Source organism: Balaenoptera borealis (assembly GCF_965194805.1).
Source record: "Balaenoptera borealis genome assembly, chromosome: 14".
NCBI classification, from domain to species: Eukaryota; Metazoa; Chordata; class Mammalia; order Artiodactyla; family Balaenopteridae; genus Balaenoptera; species Balaenoptera borealis.
In genome coordinates, this window is record NC_138875.1 from 58,558,340 (window position 1) to 58,574,831 (window position 16,492).

At 52.7% G+C, this 16,492-nt stretch overlaps 1 protein-coding gene and 1 long non-coding RNA gene across 3 annotated transcripts in view; one reads left to right on the top strand and one right to left on the bottom strand.

Moving 5' to 3' along the window:
* The window catches only part of LOC309610594, an 83,842-nt gene that overhangs the window by 60,038 nt on the left and 7,312 nt on the right, over window positions 1-16,492 (top strand). The window lies entirely within an intron of this gene.
* The window catches only part of L3MBTL4 (L3MBTL histone methyl-lysine binding protein 4), a 311,741-nt gene continuing 296,481 nt past the window's right edge, over window positions 1,233-16,492 (bottom strand). For both annotated transcript variants that reach the window (XM_082353571.1, XM_082353570.1), the window contains 3 exons: window positions 12,343-12,512; window positions 5,206-5,268; window positions 1,233-3,350 (listed from right to left, as the gene is read on the bottom strand). In XM_082353571.1, coding sequence (XP_082209697.1) covers window positions 3,171-3,350; window positions 5,206-5,268; window positions 12,343-12,512 — 413 coding nt within the window. In that variant the 3' untranslated portion in view covers window positions 1,233-3,170. The remainder of the gene's footprint in view (window positions 3,351-5,205; window positions 5,269-12,342; window positions 12,513-16,492) is intronic.

Below are 16,492 nucleotides of genomic sequence, written 5' to 3' on the forward strand. Positions count from 1 at the left end.
TGTATGAATGGTCCTTTGGGGGAACTCTTTCTAATATCCTAGGAGTTGTATCTCTTGATGGCCTGATGGCATTTTTTCCCTTTGTCCCTGACTCACTCATGTTCCGGGTGGGACTCAGGAAAAGAAACGGGGAGTAAGGGCTGAGGCTGGTACCCAGGGGGCAGTGGAGGCCTTCACACCATCTGGGCATTTCTGGATGCTTCCTGACTGCTGAGCGTGGCGGGGGTCCTCCTGGCAGAGCGAAGGATGCCAACTCCTAATGATCCAAGCCTTTCTGGAGAGCATGGGGAGCGGGGAGGGAGCTGGCTGGAGCTGCTTCTGGGTGTGGTAGACGTGAGTCCAGGACGATCAAGGGCCCTCTGGAGCATCCCAGGGTCCGCCCCACGTGCTCCGGGGCCCCTAACACGTAGCCACACTAAGAAGAGTGGGCCCCTCAGGGTCAGGCTTGATGCAAATTTGAATCTGTACGCGGGAGATTCCTACAAGATTATTAAACAATGGTTCGCTGTTGCTGTTACTTTCCTGACCCCTGTTTAGTGGCTACTGTCAGGTGTCAGGCACCTTGTTTGTGTGCTGTGTCAGCTGCAGTCACACATGCACACGTCCTCAAAATCAAATTAAAAAAAACCCTCGGGGGTAGGTATTATTTTCTCATTTTATGGAGACGTTACAAGTATTTAGGAAGTCACAGAGCTGGAATCTAGATTTGAGTTTGATTGGTTTGCTTCGTTCATTGATGCAACAAATGACTTGCTGTGTGCCAATTACGTGCCAAATACTATGCCAGATGCCAGGAAGAAGTGAAGAGGAAGAGGCCACAGTCTTGGTCCTCACAGACCCTAGACTAGCGGGGAGGGACAAGCAAGTAATAACGATAAAGACTGAGGAGCATAGGATGGGAGGCACGGCTGCTGCGGGAACCCAGGAGCCAAGGCGTTAAGGAAGACTCTGGAGGACGGGGGAGGGGACACCTCAGCAGAGGGGTCAGCAGATGCAAAAGGGGAGGCCCAAAAGAAGGGTGAGTGTGGAGAAGAGGAGGGGGTTCAGTCTTGGTCCAGCCCAGACTATGTGTGTGTGTGAGACGAGAGAGAACGGAGCTGTGCTTGAGGGGAAGGGGGGTGCGTGAGAGCCCCAGTGCTGGGTGCCGACGGCACACCTCGCTGCCCATGTCCACGTCCAGTGATGCCGTGTTGGTAGAAGAAGAATTACAGCCCGGAAGTTGACAAAGAGTCAGAGGATTCTAGTCTCCTGGCTCAGGCAGCTGCCCTGGTGATGGTACTGCTCACATAGGCGGGGCCATTTGAATGTCAAGGTCGAGGCACTTGGATAACAAAGTGGGAATGTGCTGCAGCAGGTGGCTACACTGCTGGATCAAGCTCTTTCTGTCAGATCATTCCGTCTTCTAGGGACACAACAGTTCAACCCTAATCTGGCTTGGAATTATCTGTCCTGTTCTAGATCCTTCTCTTAAAATGACATGTATTAAATATACAAACCACAAATCTCATGTCTTCCATGGAGCCTACATAAATGAGCAGTTCTGAGGTTCTGTTTAATTAAAGAAAAACTCAGACTTAAACACTCAAATCATTAACACCTAAATTTACTTCCCTGAGAAAACATACCCCAGAAGTGTTCAGAAGCGGCCGATTTCTCTGCTGGCCGACGGGTGCAGGGCCACTGCCTCCGTTCCTTCCCAGCTGGGAAGACAGCCTCCAGGCTATTACAACGTATTCATAAAAACAGTGAGGTGGAGGTCTTATTTTATCTGTTTATTATCATTTAAAATATATTAAAATTTTAACATAGCAGAAGCAGGAATTTTAACTGTACGTGGCAGTCAAAAAAAAAAAACAAAAACAACCCAAACAACAAATAAAACATCACAGAAAGAAAAATGCACATCAACCAGTAATACATTAAAATTCCATTTAGTTAAGGTGAGGATGTAAAGAATGAAATATAAGTACACCTCTTAGAGAAGAATTCTTTTTTCCCTTCGGTGACTTGAAGTTTGATAAACGCTCCAAGCAACTTTCTTAAACCGTAAAAGATTCTTAATTGAAGCAAATAGGTACTGTAGGTCTGACTCTCTTTTATGTATTTCTTTTCTCTCCCACCTGCAAAAAAAAAACACAACCCCTGCCCCCAAAAAAAACCAACCAAAAAGATGGAGCTCCCATACTGTGGGGCTGACTCCACGTAACTTCAGCCTCAAATGTAGTCACTTATACAAAACAAATAAGGGCTGATAACAAATAAGAATTGTTTGAACATATAATAGACACCCAGCTCCCCACTTTAGAAATCTTCCCTTTAATGGAGTGTCTTTGTAAAGATGTACCCAGGCAGGGCCCCCGTGTAACACGGCTCCTCGTGGCACACACGCAGACAGCCTGCAGGACAAGTCAGCCCCCCTGAGGCGACCCTCAGAGCGGAAGCTGTGAAGACGTCGGGGGGTGGCGGGGGAGGTGTGTGTCTGTGTGAGGACACGGGTCCCTGCGGGGACACTGCAGGTGGAGGGTCCTCAGGACCCTCAGGAGAGTCCTGCCAGCTTCTGCCAGGTGCCCGGCTGGCTGGGCACACTCGGGAGACCCTGGCAGCACAACTGAGAAATGGTTTGTGGAACACAAAGGAGAATTAATGGATCATGAAAACATGTGCTTATTACTAATTTTTTTTTAACGATCCACGCTTTCCTGAGTAAAGTACACAAATCTCACAGAAGTCTGTTTAAAGCACCAGGCCTCTATCTCTTAGACTCACTGCACCTGGAGGGCAAATCGCAGCCCAGCTCAGAAGCCGTTCTGGTGAAAACAGAACAATGTGTGTGTGAAAACCGTTTTCCTGATATTCTACCACTGGAGAGTTGCATCCTTGCAAATGGAAAGTGACCTCCTCCAGGGCGAGGGAGAAGGATAAAGGCGTGTGTGTGGGCTTCTCTGGTCTGGTCATTGCAGCATGTCAGAGCCGAGATGAGGGCAGTCAGTCAGAAGCCTGCATGTGCCTGGGCCTCTGCGTCACTGGTGCTGGACCAGCCGCCAAACCCTCCAAACATAAAAACCGCAGCCACTATACAAGGTCCAGATCAAACCTGGACATGACCACGGGGACACCGAAATCAAGTTCATGTGGCTGCTGAGAGAACAAGGCGTGGTGGCCGCAGCCCATCAGGTGCAGAGTTTCCCCCTGCCTTCCTGGCCCGAGACAGCACCTTCCCTGGCGAGGTCCTGGGAGCTCCTGAACATGAGGATGGAGTTATAAATCTTCAGGGCTGGACCCAGTTTGATCTTCATCACCTGGACGATGTCCTTCTGTGTCAGGAGCAGGAAGGCTTTGCCATCAACCTGCTGTAGATCAATAAATCAGCACAAATAAACATATCCTGCTGTTAAAGTCTGGTTGCCCTCCAGGGGCCCCTGGGTGCTGAGCTGTGTGACGGGGACGCAGTGGCCTACCAGAGCTTGGGGACCGCAGACCACGACGGCATCTTAGTCCGACCACCGTCAATTCTGTTTTCCCCAGAATGCTGAAGCTAAGTTGAACTAAAGAGGGGTTCATTCTGTTAAATGTGAATTCAGTGTACATGAACTGTCCCTAGGCTGAATTTCTATTGTTACATTTTAAAAATTTTGGACTGAATTTGTATAAAGGGCCTTAACAATAACCCACTTTCATCTACCAAGTGAATCTCCGGGAATGTTTCCCATGAGACCAATGAGCAACGAGGACGCGGTGGTGTCATTTATAACAGTGCAACACTGCAAACAAACGGGCATGCCAGAAACAGCACAAGGAAATAAGTTACAGGGCCACCTAGGATGAGGGACCAGGCAGTCACCAAAATTCATGTTACAATGAAATAGTTAATGATTTGGGAAATTCTTCATGGATTGTTAAGCAACGAAACATGATCTGATGATACAGAAAGATCTGTTTTAATTTGTAAAATTAAATGTGCACGATCGCTGTAAACATACACAGAGTTAAAATACTTGAAGTCTTTATACCAAATGTGAAGGGGTTTCGGCCAGTGATTTGGTTTGGTTTTTGTTTTCTCCTTTTAACCTTCCTGTATTTAAAATGACTCCTATGACAAACACCATTATAAGCAGAAGTACATTCAAAATGAATGCTTTACTTACTAACTTTTAAAACAGACTGTGGTCTGAAATGTCATGGCTTTCCTGAGGTCACGTGATGGCCAGTGCCACCGAGCAGGCCGTTTTTCCGGTTTCTAGAAGCCCCAGGGTGGTCTCAGAGTTGAGTCCCGGCGACTGTGGCCTGTCCCACAGTCAACGCTGCCTGTTTTCACAGATGGGCTCAGAAGGAGTCCAGGTTCCAGAACCAAGAGGACAGAATGAAGTTTGCTAGGGTGACACCCTTCCATGAACCCAGCCCTGTGGTTCTAACCCTTTTCAGTTAACAATACAAACCATGGTGTCAGTGTCTCCCTGAGGAAGGAGGGATCCCTGGGGACCCCACGTGGGGTGTTGAGAGTTTTAAAAGCTTCCACGTCTAATATGTTGTCTAATGCAGAACCGTCCACCTAGAGAGTGGAACACCCTTCCCGTGGGGTAACGAGCACGTTCCCACAGCGGTGGAGAGACCACCCTACGGCCATGCCCCAACCTTCAGAACTTCCGGCAGGACTCGCGGTCCAAGTGGCCAGTAGTCCTAACAGTAAAGCAGTGATGGTTACAATGGCAACAGTAAGAGTTTACGGAGCTTTACCAACCCTTCTCTGTGCTGATCCCACCAGCAACCCCGGAGGCAGATGAGGAAACCTACAATTTCAAGGATTGTGTGGTTTCTCCGTGTCCCCCTGAGTAGGGGCAGGGCAAGGACAGATAGGACGGTCCTAATTGCACTTTGGAGCAGACAAGCCCCTGCCTTCCTGGGTGCAGGCCCATGGCAGGTCCCCTCTGCCCCAGTGTGGCTGCAGTCACAATGCAGGTATTAACCGAGTGACGTGTCCCAAGAGTCCCTTTCACAAGCGGCTGCAGAGATGAGGCTGCAGACTCCAGCGACAAAGCACAGCTCACGTCAGCGACCCAGACAGAGGCTGCCCCGCTGGGCCCCCTCCTGCCTGGACCTCTTTCTCTTGCCTCCCCCAAGCTGCCCTTACTTACACTTAAGTAAACGGAGACAAAGCACTTCCGGGCCTAGTCGTAGAGAAACACATGTAATTTTTCCATTTCCTACCTCTTTCTTGAAGCACTTGGCATGCTCTTCGCAGCCCAGCAGAGACCGTACGAACTCAGCCACCTACAGCGCGAGATGAAAAGCCTGATTCAGAATGTGCCCCGGAAATAATACCTTGGGTTGTAGTCATTCAACATTTGAGTAAAATACACTTTGAATCCCTCAAACGCTTGGGATTTAAACAGTAGCTATCAAGCCACAGTAGCAGTCGCCAGCTCGGAAATGAGACCAGCTCCTACTATCTTTTCTGGCCTCATTTCCAGGCTGACCTACGACGGGTTACAGTCACCATGGCGCCAATGACAGCCTCCATCTGTGTGGAGCCCTGGCATCCTGGAACCTTCCATCGTCCGACCCTCCTGTCCAGCCTGGGCGTCAGGGCGGGCAGGCGGCGGCGGCCCGTGCACAGCAGTGATGACAGGCGCCGGCCGCCTCTCCAGACCTGGGCCGTCCCATCTCCTGTACCCGAGCCTCCAGGGCCTGCCCCAGCGTCTGGCCAACAATGGGGACTCGGACCTCCCTGTGGAGGGAATTCCCACAAAAATGATGAGGAAGCTGAAGCCCAAAGAGGTTTAATAACTTCCTCAAGGCCACAGGTGGCCCGTGAGTGCCCCGGGGCAGCCCTTCTCCGCCCTGGACATGCAATGGAACCACCTGGAGAACTTTAAACACGATCTCAGGCCAAGCTCATGCTGCAGAGATTCCAAGTCAGTCAAGCTGGAGCCGGCGGAGTGCTGGGCACGGATTAGATTCCCGGGTTGGTTCTAGTGTGCAGTCAGGGCCAAGGCCCTCCCTGCCCCCTGGCCCAGCGCGCGCGCGCGCACACACACACACACACACACACACACACACACACACACACACACACTCACACGGCAGGCTGCAGCGACCCCTGCGCCGGGCGCTCTGAGGGCTGAATGCTCCGCAGGGGTAGAGCCCAGAGCTGGGGCGGGCGGTACTGAAGGTGAAACCCTGACGTGGGGTCACAGGGGACAGCTGGGGGCGGGGACAACACGCTTAAGGGCAGGCTTCCCGCCCAGCGCGACTCCAACGCTGGGCCTGATCCTTCTTCGTTGTGGGGCCTTCCTGCGAACCGCAGGGTGTTTGGCGACATCCCCGCGAAGTGCCGGGAGCAGCCCCCGCACGCACGATTGTGACAACGAAGAACGAGTCCAGGTGCTGGCGACACCGCCTGGTGGGAGCCACCGAGCTGAAGGAGGGCTCTTTTGGGATGGCTCTGTCACAGGAGGGGGCCGCAGGGCACACTAGGGAAAGTGAACGTAGAAAAGTGGCTCTAGGAATTAGCTAAAGACACACGCCGGTGTCCCTCAATCACTGGCTCTCCTGGGGAAGCCGTGCCAGCACCAGGGCCCCCGACGCCCGGCCCCCGGGACAGGGACACACCCCACAGACGGTCTCTCGTAAATACACGCTCCAGGAACTTCTGTTCTCAGAACAGGGCTGAGTGTTGCTCTGATGGTTTTCAGAGGTTAAAATGTCCTTTTCTGGGCAGACACAAATTTAAAAAAAGGATCACGTTCCCTCTTAGTATCGTGAGCCAAGAAATCACTGCCCATGTCAGAGGTAGATTGGATTTTAAGTGGGGATAAATAATGTGCTCAACCAAAGAGTAAACAGGGCTGCGCTGCGGGGCAGGTCCTCGCACGGCCCTTACTGTCTTCCTCGGACAGTTTTATTCCCACATGTCTGAAATTCTCTGTCTTTTTGGAAAGAGATTCTGATTCTATTCAACCTGCCTTTTTCCAAAGTAAAGAACAAGTTCCATGAAATCTACTGAGGCAGACTCTTCTGGTCTGGATCATGATTTGGTATCATTATTCAGTACTGCCAGTCAGGATTTCTTCCCCCGAGAATAAATTCTATTTTGAGCTTCAGTAGAAAGCCCATTTGCTGCAGATTTCCTCACTGTAAAGTGGTGAACTTCACTAGACCGCAGAGCAGTAGCGGAAGGGTTCCCTCTCACGCTCCCCTTCAGCACGTGTTTCCTTCTTCACGTCGTGGTCGATGCGGAGAGCCGTTCACACGGTTCCAGGAGTCCACAGAGGAGGAAGCTGCCGGCCCGTCCTTTGTCTCCACCCAGGACAGCTGTGTGGACTCGGCTGCTTTCCCCAGGTGATGGCGGCCCTGCTGGAGCCCAGGGTGGCCGGCCTTGGCCTTGGCGGGGGCAGCACACCTGGTTCCCCAAGTTCTTGGGAGCGCAGTGTCCACAGCAGACACCCCGGTTTTGTTTTGGAAGGACGCGGAGTAAGTTAGTTCCAGGGATGACACAGCAGGTTGGAAAGACTAAGAAATGAAACTGTGCAGGCTCTGAGCTGAGCCCTTTACTCCACCCAACTTCCTTCCCGGGCAACCTCCTTTTCCTGGCATCCTCGTGCAGCCCGCCTGCTTCCTTCAGTGCAGCTGCTGCTTCTTTAAATCTCTCCCGACGCCGGCGTTCCCATCTTGCTGAGCCAGCGCCGGGTGCCTCACTGTCCTGGCTTCGGGTCCACTGCGGACCATGTTTCCAGCCCGGGTCTCATTTCTTATCAGTGGAATTTGTTAGTTGCCCTTTTTCAGGGCCCGGTTGTATAAGGCTGCTATGCTTAGGGAGCAGTATCCTGAATTTTTCAAAACACTCCCTCCTGGGCAAAGAGTGCTTGGAAAGCGACCACCATCTTTTAGAGCTAATGGACACTGAGGGAGCCCTTGGATAAGGCCAGGGCGATCTATATGTGCTGCTTTAAAAGGCATTTTTGAATGTAAGAAATAAAAGTACCCACATGGGCACCAAGCATCCCCGAGTTGCACCCGCGGCTGTAATGTGTGTGCGCGTCGCATCTGGCCTGCGTGTGCCCATGGGTGCCTGGCAGGAGGGGCTGCAGAAAATTCGTCTCCTAATTCATCCTCTCACTCGCACGTTTGTAACACACCTGCTCTGGTGTACTTGCTATAAAGATGTAACAAGATATAAAAATAACTTAGTCCCTACTCTTAGATGCTTGTACCCTTCTATAGAACATTTCCATGACCAGAGTAAGAAATATACTCGCCAGGGACCACAGCTTGAACGTGTGCACACTCACGCATTCCTAACGAAGGTTTCACAAAACAATAACCTCTACTACAGTGATGTACTTGCATCTGGTCTTGTCTCTCCTTTTAGAACCACTAAACTGACTTCACAGCCTGCCGGTGCTCTGAAAGAAATTGCTCCGGCAGAAACACCACAGAAACAGCAAAGGAGTTAAAAGCCAGCCCCCGCCTCCGGGCAACGTGACAAAGGTCCGGCAGGTAACACAACTCGGAGCGGAGGTCTCCTCCCAGCCAGGACCGCTGACAAGAGGGACTGTCCTTGTGCTGCATCTCCTGCCAGAGACACTCACCCGCCTTAAGTCTCCCTGGATGGCACTTAGCACAAGGACCCACAAGTCGTTTTCCACACGCCCTGTCCCTGGCCGCTGAGCTCCCGCTCCTGCCCGGTGGCAACAAAGCACAAAGGCACAGCCCCGCCCTGCTCGCCCTGAACTGCCTTCTCAAGTCCTCACGACCCCACTCGCCACTCTTAGTGCAGCATCCGGAGCAGACACAGTGGCCCCTGTGGCTGGTACTCGCTGGGATCCCCCCTAGGGAGCCCCCTTATTTTCAACGATACAAACCCATCACAACGCCCACACTTTGACCACTCAAAGTTTCTTCTTGAGGACCGGTTTTTGTGCCAGGAAATGTGCTACAGAATGTGAGAATACAGAGAGAAATTTAGGATGTGGTCCTCGTCCTCAAGGGCGTCTAATTAGGGAGCTATCAAGACAAAGGTACATCAACGCGAGGGACTAACCCAGACTGTTTTCTCTGGGATGCATCCCGCGGGCAGCCACGGTCAACGAAGTGCTCCAGGAAGCCAGCCTCTCCGATGGCTGCTTTAGTTTCAATCTACAAAATGTCTGAGGTCACTTTCTGCAGTAAAAGGCTGGGATCCCGTGTGCGCCCATCACAGAGAACTCAGAACTGTGGTCGCGGCTTCCTGCTCATCCTCCGTGGCGTCTCCGGTCCTCCCCACCCCCTAGTGAGCCTCTTCCTTCTGAGACCCGCCCCATCCTAACGATGGACCAGCTACTTCCCTTTACTCACCCTCCAAACTCCACTCTGTTCAGTGTCAGACTTGAAACTGGTCAGATCAGAGGCCCCGCCCCCGAACTGCCTATTTATTCCCTAACGTTCCTAAACAGTGATCCCTGCTCCTCTGGGGTGATGCTCCCCCCGCCCCCCCAGAAGTTAATAAAAGCTGTGGCCCTCTTCTTATGGGGAAAAACACACATGCTGTACACAATTTTCCCCAATCCCCTGAAGCCCAACCCCACGGCCCTAGCCGGGAACCCTGTGACCTGGGATGCTCACTTCCAGCCTCCGCCTGACACTCTTCTTCCTCGGCCTCCCCCCAGCTTCTCGCCCCTCCTCCTGCACTTCCGCCGTGGACCCACCGGCCTCCATCCCTGGCCGTGCTCTCTGGGGATCGTGCCTGGTGAAGCCCTGTCTGGTGTAACCGAGGGGACCCTAACTCAGAAGGTCCCAGAATAAATTCATCATCTTATCCCTTGGCCCCCAAACTGGATCCTGTCCCCAGAGTTCCATTTTTTGACGGCACCACAACTTTTCCATTCTTTCCGATGAAGTGTGCGGGCCTTGTTGTTCTCACACATCATTATCCTAATTAAGTACCAAACTGCGTAGCGCTGAGAGTATAAATGGAACCACGCTGGCTTATTTCACCTCCTCGTCTTGTACCTCATCTACTTCCTGTGCTGTGGCTTTGTCTGCTGAGCCCGGGTGGCTCTGGCCAGTGGCGCCCAGCCTGGCCCCTTCTTACTCTCACCCTCCTTGCTGGCCTGTGCTCTTTTCATCTCCCTGAAGCACCAGCTTCACAACATGACTTTCTGCCTTAGAACCTAAGAACCTGGTATTGCCTGACTGGTGCTCCTGGCCCATCTCCCGCCTGCCGCAGGCCGCCTTCCCCAAGCCCCGGTGGGCAGTGTGCTTGGGGTGCGGTGAGACGTCGGCTCAGGACCTGGCTCTGACCGTGCGGCCTTAAGAGTTTCCTTAGTCTCCGGTGCCTCCACTTCCCTGTCTGTAAAATGGGCAAAATAAGCGTGCGTGCCTCATTACATCAACACTGTTCACTACCATCATTAATGTCAGTAAGGGGCACGTGTGTGTCTGTCATCCTTGCACGTGTCACACTCACCCCCACTTCTATAGTTTTCCTCCCCCGCATGGTGTCCCGTCTTTTCTCTGCTTGGACTTATAGCACTTTTGTTTCAAAATCCAGCTCAGATGCCCTTGCCATTCACTCAACAAACACTTACTGGGTGATCTACTCAGTGCCAGGCGCAGTGAGAAGCTCTCAGGACACAGGCCGAGTGAGTAAGGTCTCCGCTCACGTGCTTGGGGTTCACGGTCAGCAGAGTGAGCATCGGAGGTGCAGCCACAGAGACTCTCGGAGGAAACGGGGGCCCCGAGGGACGTGCGAGCAGCCTGAGGGCTCCTGCAGGAGGAGAGCCTGCGCTGGGCAGGGGCTGGGCAGCGCCCGTGCACATGTGACAACGGTACACGGGGACTAGGGAGGCGCAGGGCGTGGGGCCCAAGGTCAGGGGCGGGTGGACAGCAGGCAGGTCCTACGGGCTCGTCTGGGGACCAGGCCGCTGTGCAGAGCTCGCCCTGCTGCGCCCACTGCCCGTCCGTCGGGATGCAGTCGCTCTGCACACGTGGGGCTGGGCTGGGCGTCTGAGCAGGACAGCGACACGCCAGGGGCCAGGAGCACGGGAAGAAGAGGGAAGAGGGGCCACTGTCATCTAACCTAACCGGTGCAGAACCTCACATGAATGGCTTGAAGGTCGAAAGAGAGAGAGAGACTGCCCTTGAACCCTGGGTTGTTACTTCAAGGGCAAAACCAGCAGTGCTTTGATTACAGACACAACAGGTTTTAATTCAGTCGGCTCTGTAAACTGGTAAAAGTTCACAGATGGGTGGGTGCAGACCCTGAATACTCTCTAGGGATCAGGGTCACATTTAGTCACCCCCCCCAAACAACCCTGCAGCACCTGGCATGTCCAGTCACCTCTCTGTCCTGCGGGACCCACAGGGCCTTGGAAGGAGAGGGACCAGGCGGGCAGGCAGGGTGTGCTGGGCCCCGTCCACGCGGAGGGTGCCAGGTGGGGGGAACCCACCAGGCACACTCTGCGAGCTGCCTGGGAGGAGGGGCAGGAGGCCCCCCCGGACCTCTGACCTCTGCAGGGCCTTAGTCGCCTGCTCCTTTTCTGGGGCTGGAAAGGAAGCCTCTGAGCGAGATGGAGTCCAGGTGACTTGCCTGCTGGACATGCTCAGTGAGTATCTGTGACTAGTTTAACTGCAGCTCTGCTCTGTCTTGCCCTCAGAGTAACCCAGGCTTTTCTTTCATTTAAAAAAAAAAAAAACTTAAGGCCTGATGAGTGAGAGCAATACTTTCATCAAAAGGAATATCAGTCAAAGAATGTGTTGCTTTAAGTATGAAACATTTCCACAGCATCACAGGAAGCAACGGCACTTACCTGATTCTTACGTAAAACCAACATCATAAGGTGTGTTTATATTACAATCAAATCCACTTTCCCCTCTGTTCGCCATCTTCTGCAACATTGTGACCTAATTTACTAATAAACCTGAGGTTGACCTGATCCCCCGTGGCTGCGGATGGACACACGGCAGCGCGGTGCTGCCTGGGCGTGAGAATATGGGACCCCGGGGCCTCGGGGGCACCAGGCAGAGGGAGCCCCTTGGGCACAGAGCATGCGGGGTTGGGGGGGGGGCATCGCCCGGGGCTGCCAGGACACAGGCATGGAGGCCCACACGTTCGTGTTTCCTCAGAGCAAACCTGTGATGCGGGGCTGGAGGCCTAAATCAGCACCCGAGCCCGGGGGGCAGGCAGTGGAGACGGCGCTGGGAGAAGGCTGGGGAGGGCAGGGCCCCACTAAGGGGCTTCCCGAACGTCCTGAGCGCCAGCCTGCTTCTCCCTCAAGTGTGGATCTGGAATTTGGCACGTGGACTCAGCACCTAAGAGAAACCCTGGCAGCGGGCAGGTCCACCCGGCCCCGGGCAGCCACTCACCTCATCCACCGTCCACCGGGCCACCTCGCCAGCCCGCACGTCGGCCACGCCGGGGAGCAGCTTGAGGTGCTGTTCGCGGCCCAGGGGAAGGTCCCGGAAAGGCTGGGCGGACGGGGACGACATGAAGACCGACTGGTGCAGGGCCTGCTGCGTCCGCGCGGCCGAGTGCCCTGCAAGACAGGCAGGTGGGTGAGGGGGCAGCGTCCTGGCGGCCCCCCCGCGCCGAGGGCCCGAGTCAGACCCCCTGGAACCCTGGACAAACCTCGGACAGACGGCATCGCTGCCCAGGAGGCCCTCCCCAGCACAGCGACACCGCTGCCCTATTTCAAAACCACAGTCAGGAGAAACAGGAGTTACGAAGGCCCGAGACTGTGCAGGATGGAGTAATCTCTGTGACCCACTGACGCCAGCAAGGAGCCGGCCTGTCACTGCACTGGCCCCTCCCTCCCTGAGTCCGGAGTCGGGGCAGGCCCAGAGCCCCGCTGGACGCGGCTCTAAGTGGACGGGCACACCGGCCACCAGGGGTGTGCCCGCACACGAGGCCCAGTTCCCTCCTGGAAGCTGCTGCCTGCGTCACAATGGGCCCAGGTCCACATCTGGCTTCAAGGGTCCCCTGAGGGACACCGTATGTGGAATGCGGCTCAGGATCCCAGGAGAACCTAGGTGGCAGCTGCTACTGTTGGTCCCTGCAGGGCACGCTGGCCTTGCCGGGCTTGGGGAAGAGGCTGCAGCTGAGAGCTGGGTGCCCCCCCCACCCTCGCCCAAGCCCTCCTAACTGGGCCCTCCCTCGGGAGCAAAGCTCTGAGTGGCCATGGTCCTAAGGCTCCAAGGGCACTGGCCGGTGTCTCCAAGGAGTCAGACTCGACTTCCGCCCACACTCCTCCCCAGCCTTTCTGAACTAGTTTTCCACCTTCAAGAGGGACTTTAATCTTCTGTTATATCCTGACATTTAGATGGAGCCATGGATCTCAATTCCCTCATTATTCTGCTCTGAATGTACAAATGGATAAGGACAAAACCACTACCAAGATTCTAGAGAAAATTCATGCCTTTATAACGACATCTTTTAAGATACTTTCAACACACATTAGCCGAATAAAGCTGTTATTTTAAGACTTTGAAAGGAAAGACCACAAACGGAAATGTTCTACGCCCTCTAAAAGTCTACCTTTCCTAATGCAAATGGCAGGGTAAGTAAGCAGTAGCTACATCATTTAAAGTCTATTATGAAGGCTTGTGCTTTACTGACCGTGTCTGAAGAGCTATTATGCAAGTATTTCCATCTCAAATTAGTTAACAGTTGTTAGTAGGTGAGGCTGTCCTGCACTTTGCACGTTCACATAATCGCCTACTGGTTAGTGACCGGAGAGGCTCTGAAGTACAAGGAGCCTGTCCATCTCTGCCCGACTGCTGAGCACAGACAGCCTGCATCTTCACCCACGTGTGCTGTCCACACAGATAAACAGACGGAAAAGTTGTGGCCTTCTCCCAAATTCTTCTGCTCCAGTTGCAGGCAGCAGCAAATTCATCTCTAAATGCGGATTGTCCGACACTGACCTTTTTAGTATGTAAATAGGTTATCTCCTCCTTGTAGTTCAGCCAGCAGCACGTAAGGCTGAAACTTCACATCTTCTTCACAAAGCCAGTAGGTTTACAGATGTGAATGTTCCTTAATGAAGTTGTCAGGTTGGACAGGAGCAGGTACAAAACAAGCCAGGGAGGAAGCGTCACAGAGCATCTGCAGCTCCAGCCACGCAGAATCGCCAAGCTCTCCGTGGAAGCCAGGAGTTAGAGCTCTGTGCTCTTAGGGATTAAGACCTGAGCCAAAGCCGGGCTTTATTCTGGAAAAGTGCCGCATCCATCAGTTGGTTGCTTTTGCTGAAATGGCATGGGCTTAAAAGACAAATCACATATGTGTCTCAAACCCATGCCCTAGGTAACCAATCACGTGTAGTTTCTGAAACGTACAAGACTCTGAAAAGCCACGAGAAATCAGTCTTATGTTTGGGAGGAACGAAGATGTCTAGTGATGGTGATTGCGTTCCTGTGTGTGATTCACAAATAAAGGCTGAAGGCCTCCGAAATGCAAAAAAACCCCACTGTGCTCCCAAGCAAAGGAATTTTCCACATGGTAATTTTGGAAGCAGATTGCCTGAGTGCTGAGGCAGCCACTTGGAAATGAACCCAAGGTGTGGCTGGTGGCTCCACCGAACGGCACTGGGCTCCTCTGCCCGCTGCTGCCCACGGCTCCGGCCCCGTAGGACGGAGACTCAGTTCTAGTAGCAAGATGGCCTTGAGGTCACCACTCAAGGCAGGGAGGGAGCGGTCTGGGTGCTGTGCACTTGAGCTCAGGCGGCTTTATGCTCTCAGCGGCTTTGGAATTCGTTCTTTGTCCCCATTAAGTCAATCTATTTGTTTGGAGGGAGGTGGAGGCTGGATTTCCGGAAGGCTGAGCAGAGCTTGGTGGGGAGCAGGCTCTGGATGCCAGAGTGCCCCCCCCCCCCCGGGGCAGCAGGCAAAGGTCTGCAGCCACCGGCTGGGTGAGGTCCCCTCCTGGGGGAGGGCTCTTGCCTGTGTGTCGGCAGCCCCAGTCTGGGGGAGCCCCGCCAGAACTACTCACATGCTGACCACGGATAACATTTTTACTACTCTCAGCTTTACAGCATGAGTTGGAAAGCCGGGAAGTTGAGTTTTCCTGCTCTAAAAGACGTGAGTTAGGTTAGGGAGGGAGGCCCTGAGCAGGGAGTTTGCAATAACCAGCTTGCCATCGCTAAGATACGACTGGAGGTGACAATACCTACAGCGCAGAGCTGGTGGGAGGGGATGACAATGTGCCTTCAGTGACAGGTGCCGCTCTAAGCTCCTGAGGTCAGGCAGACGCTCTATGCAGGGAAGTGGCTTTATTCAAAATCAACACAACGCAAGACGAATTCTCCATAGTAACACGAGAGAGGGGAGGCATTTTGGAGTGTTTCGTGGTGGTTGTTTTGCCCTCTTTGTACCATTTCCTGGGTCTGATTTCTTCCGGAGCTGAGGGTTTGGGGTGGATACTCAGTCTACCTGGGAGAGGACGGTGACACCGGGGGAAGGGCCAATCCCTGCCAGCTTGCCTGGATATGAATCCTGGTCCCATGCAGCTGCTGAGTGACCTTGGATGAGATGCTTAACTCTTCTGTATCAAGGTTTTCCATCTTTAAAATGGGGTAGTTGCAGTACTCACACTTCACTGAGTTCTTGGGATTAGAACGGCTCCCAGCACATAAGTGTTCAGTGCACATCAGATATTACACTACAGCCGTCCCCCCTTCTCTGTGGGGTAGATGTTCCAAGAACCCCAGTGGATGCCTGAAACCCAGGATACTACCAAACTCTATATATACTATGTTTTTTCCCTGTACATACACACCTATGATAAAGTTTAATTTATAAATTAGGCACAGTAAGAGATTAACAACAATAACTGATAGTAAAATACAATTATAAAAATATACGGTAATAAAAGTTTTGTAAATGCAATCTCTCTCAGAATACCATATTGTACAAATTTAGTGCCTTTCCCATCTTAACTAAGCACTTATCATGCACTGTGGGTATAACTTTTGCAGCTTGAGAGAGCAGGTGCAAGAGCAAAACTAGCACAAATTTCTTTTCTTTTCTTCACAATTTCATGGATAGAAAATCCGTTCTTACCAGAGATCTTAGCAACCTCAGCATATGATTTTTTTTTCTTTCCTTGTTGAGAACTTTAACCTTTTCACTTAAAGGAAGCACTTTATGATTTCTCCTTGGCACATTCCCAATTGCCAGCATCACTATCTTGTGGTTTGGGGCCACCGTTAAGTAAAGTAAGGGTCACTTGAACACAAACACTTCGATAGCACGATAGTAGATCCATAACTGAGACGGATACTAAGTGGCCAAAGGGTGGGACAAAGGGATGATTCTCGTCCCCAGTGGAAGCAGGATGGTGGGCGATTTCAACACCCTACTCAGAAGAGCACCCAATTAAAAACGTATGAATTGTTTCTTTCTGGAATTTTCCATTTAATATTTTTGGACCACAGTCGACCACAGGTAACTGAAACCATGGATAGCAAAAACGCAGTTGAGGAGGGACCACTGTACCGTTACAAGATACAGAGATACTCTA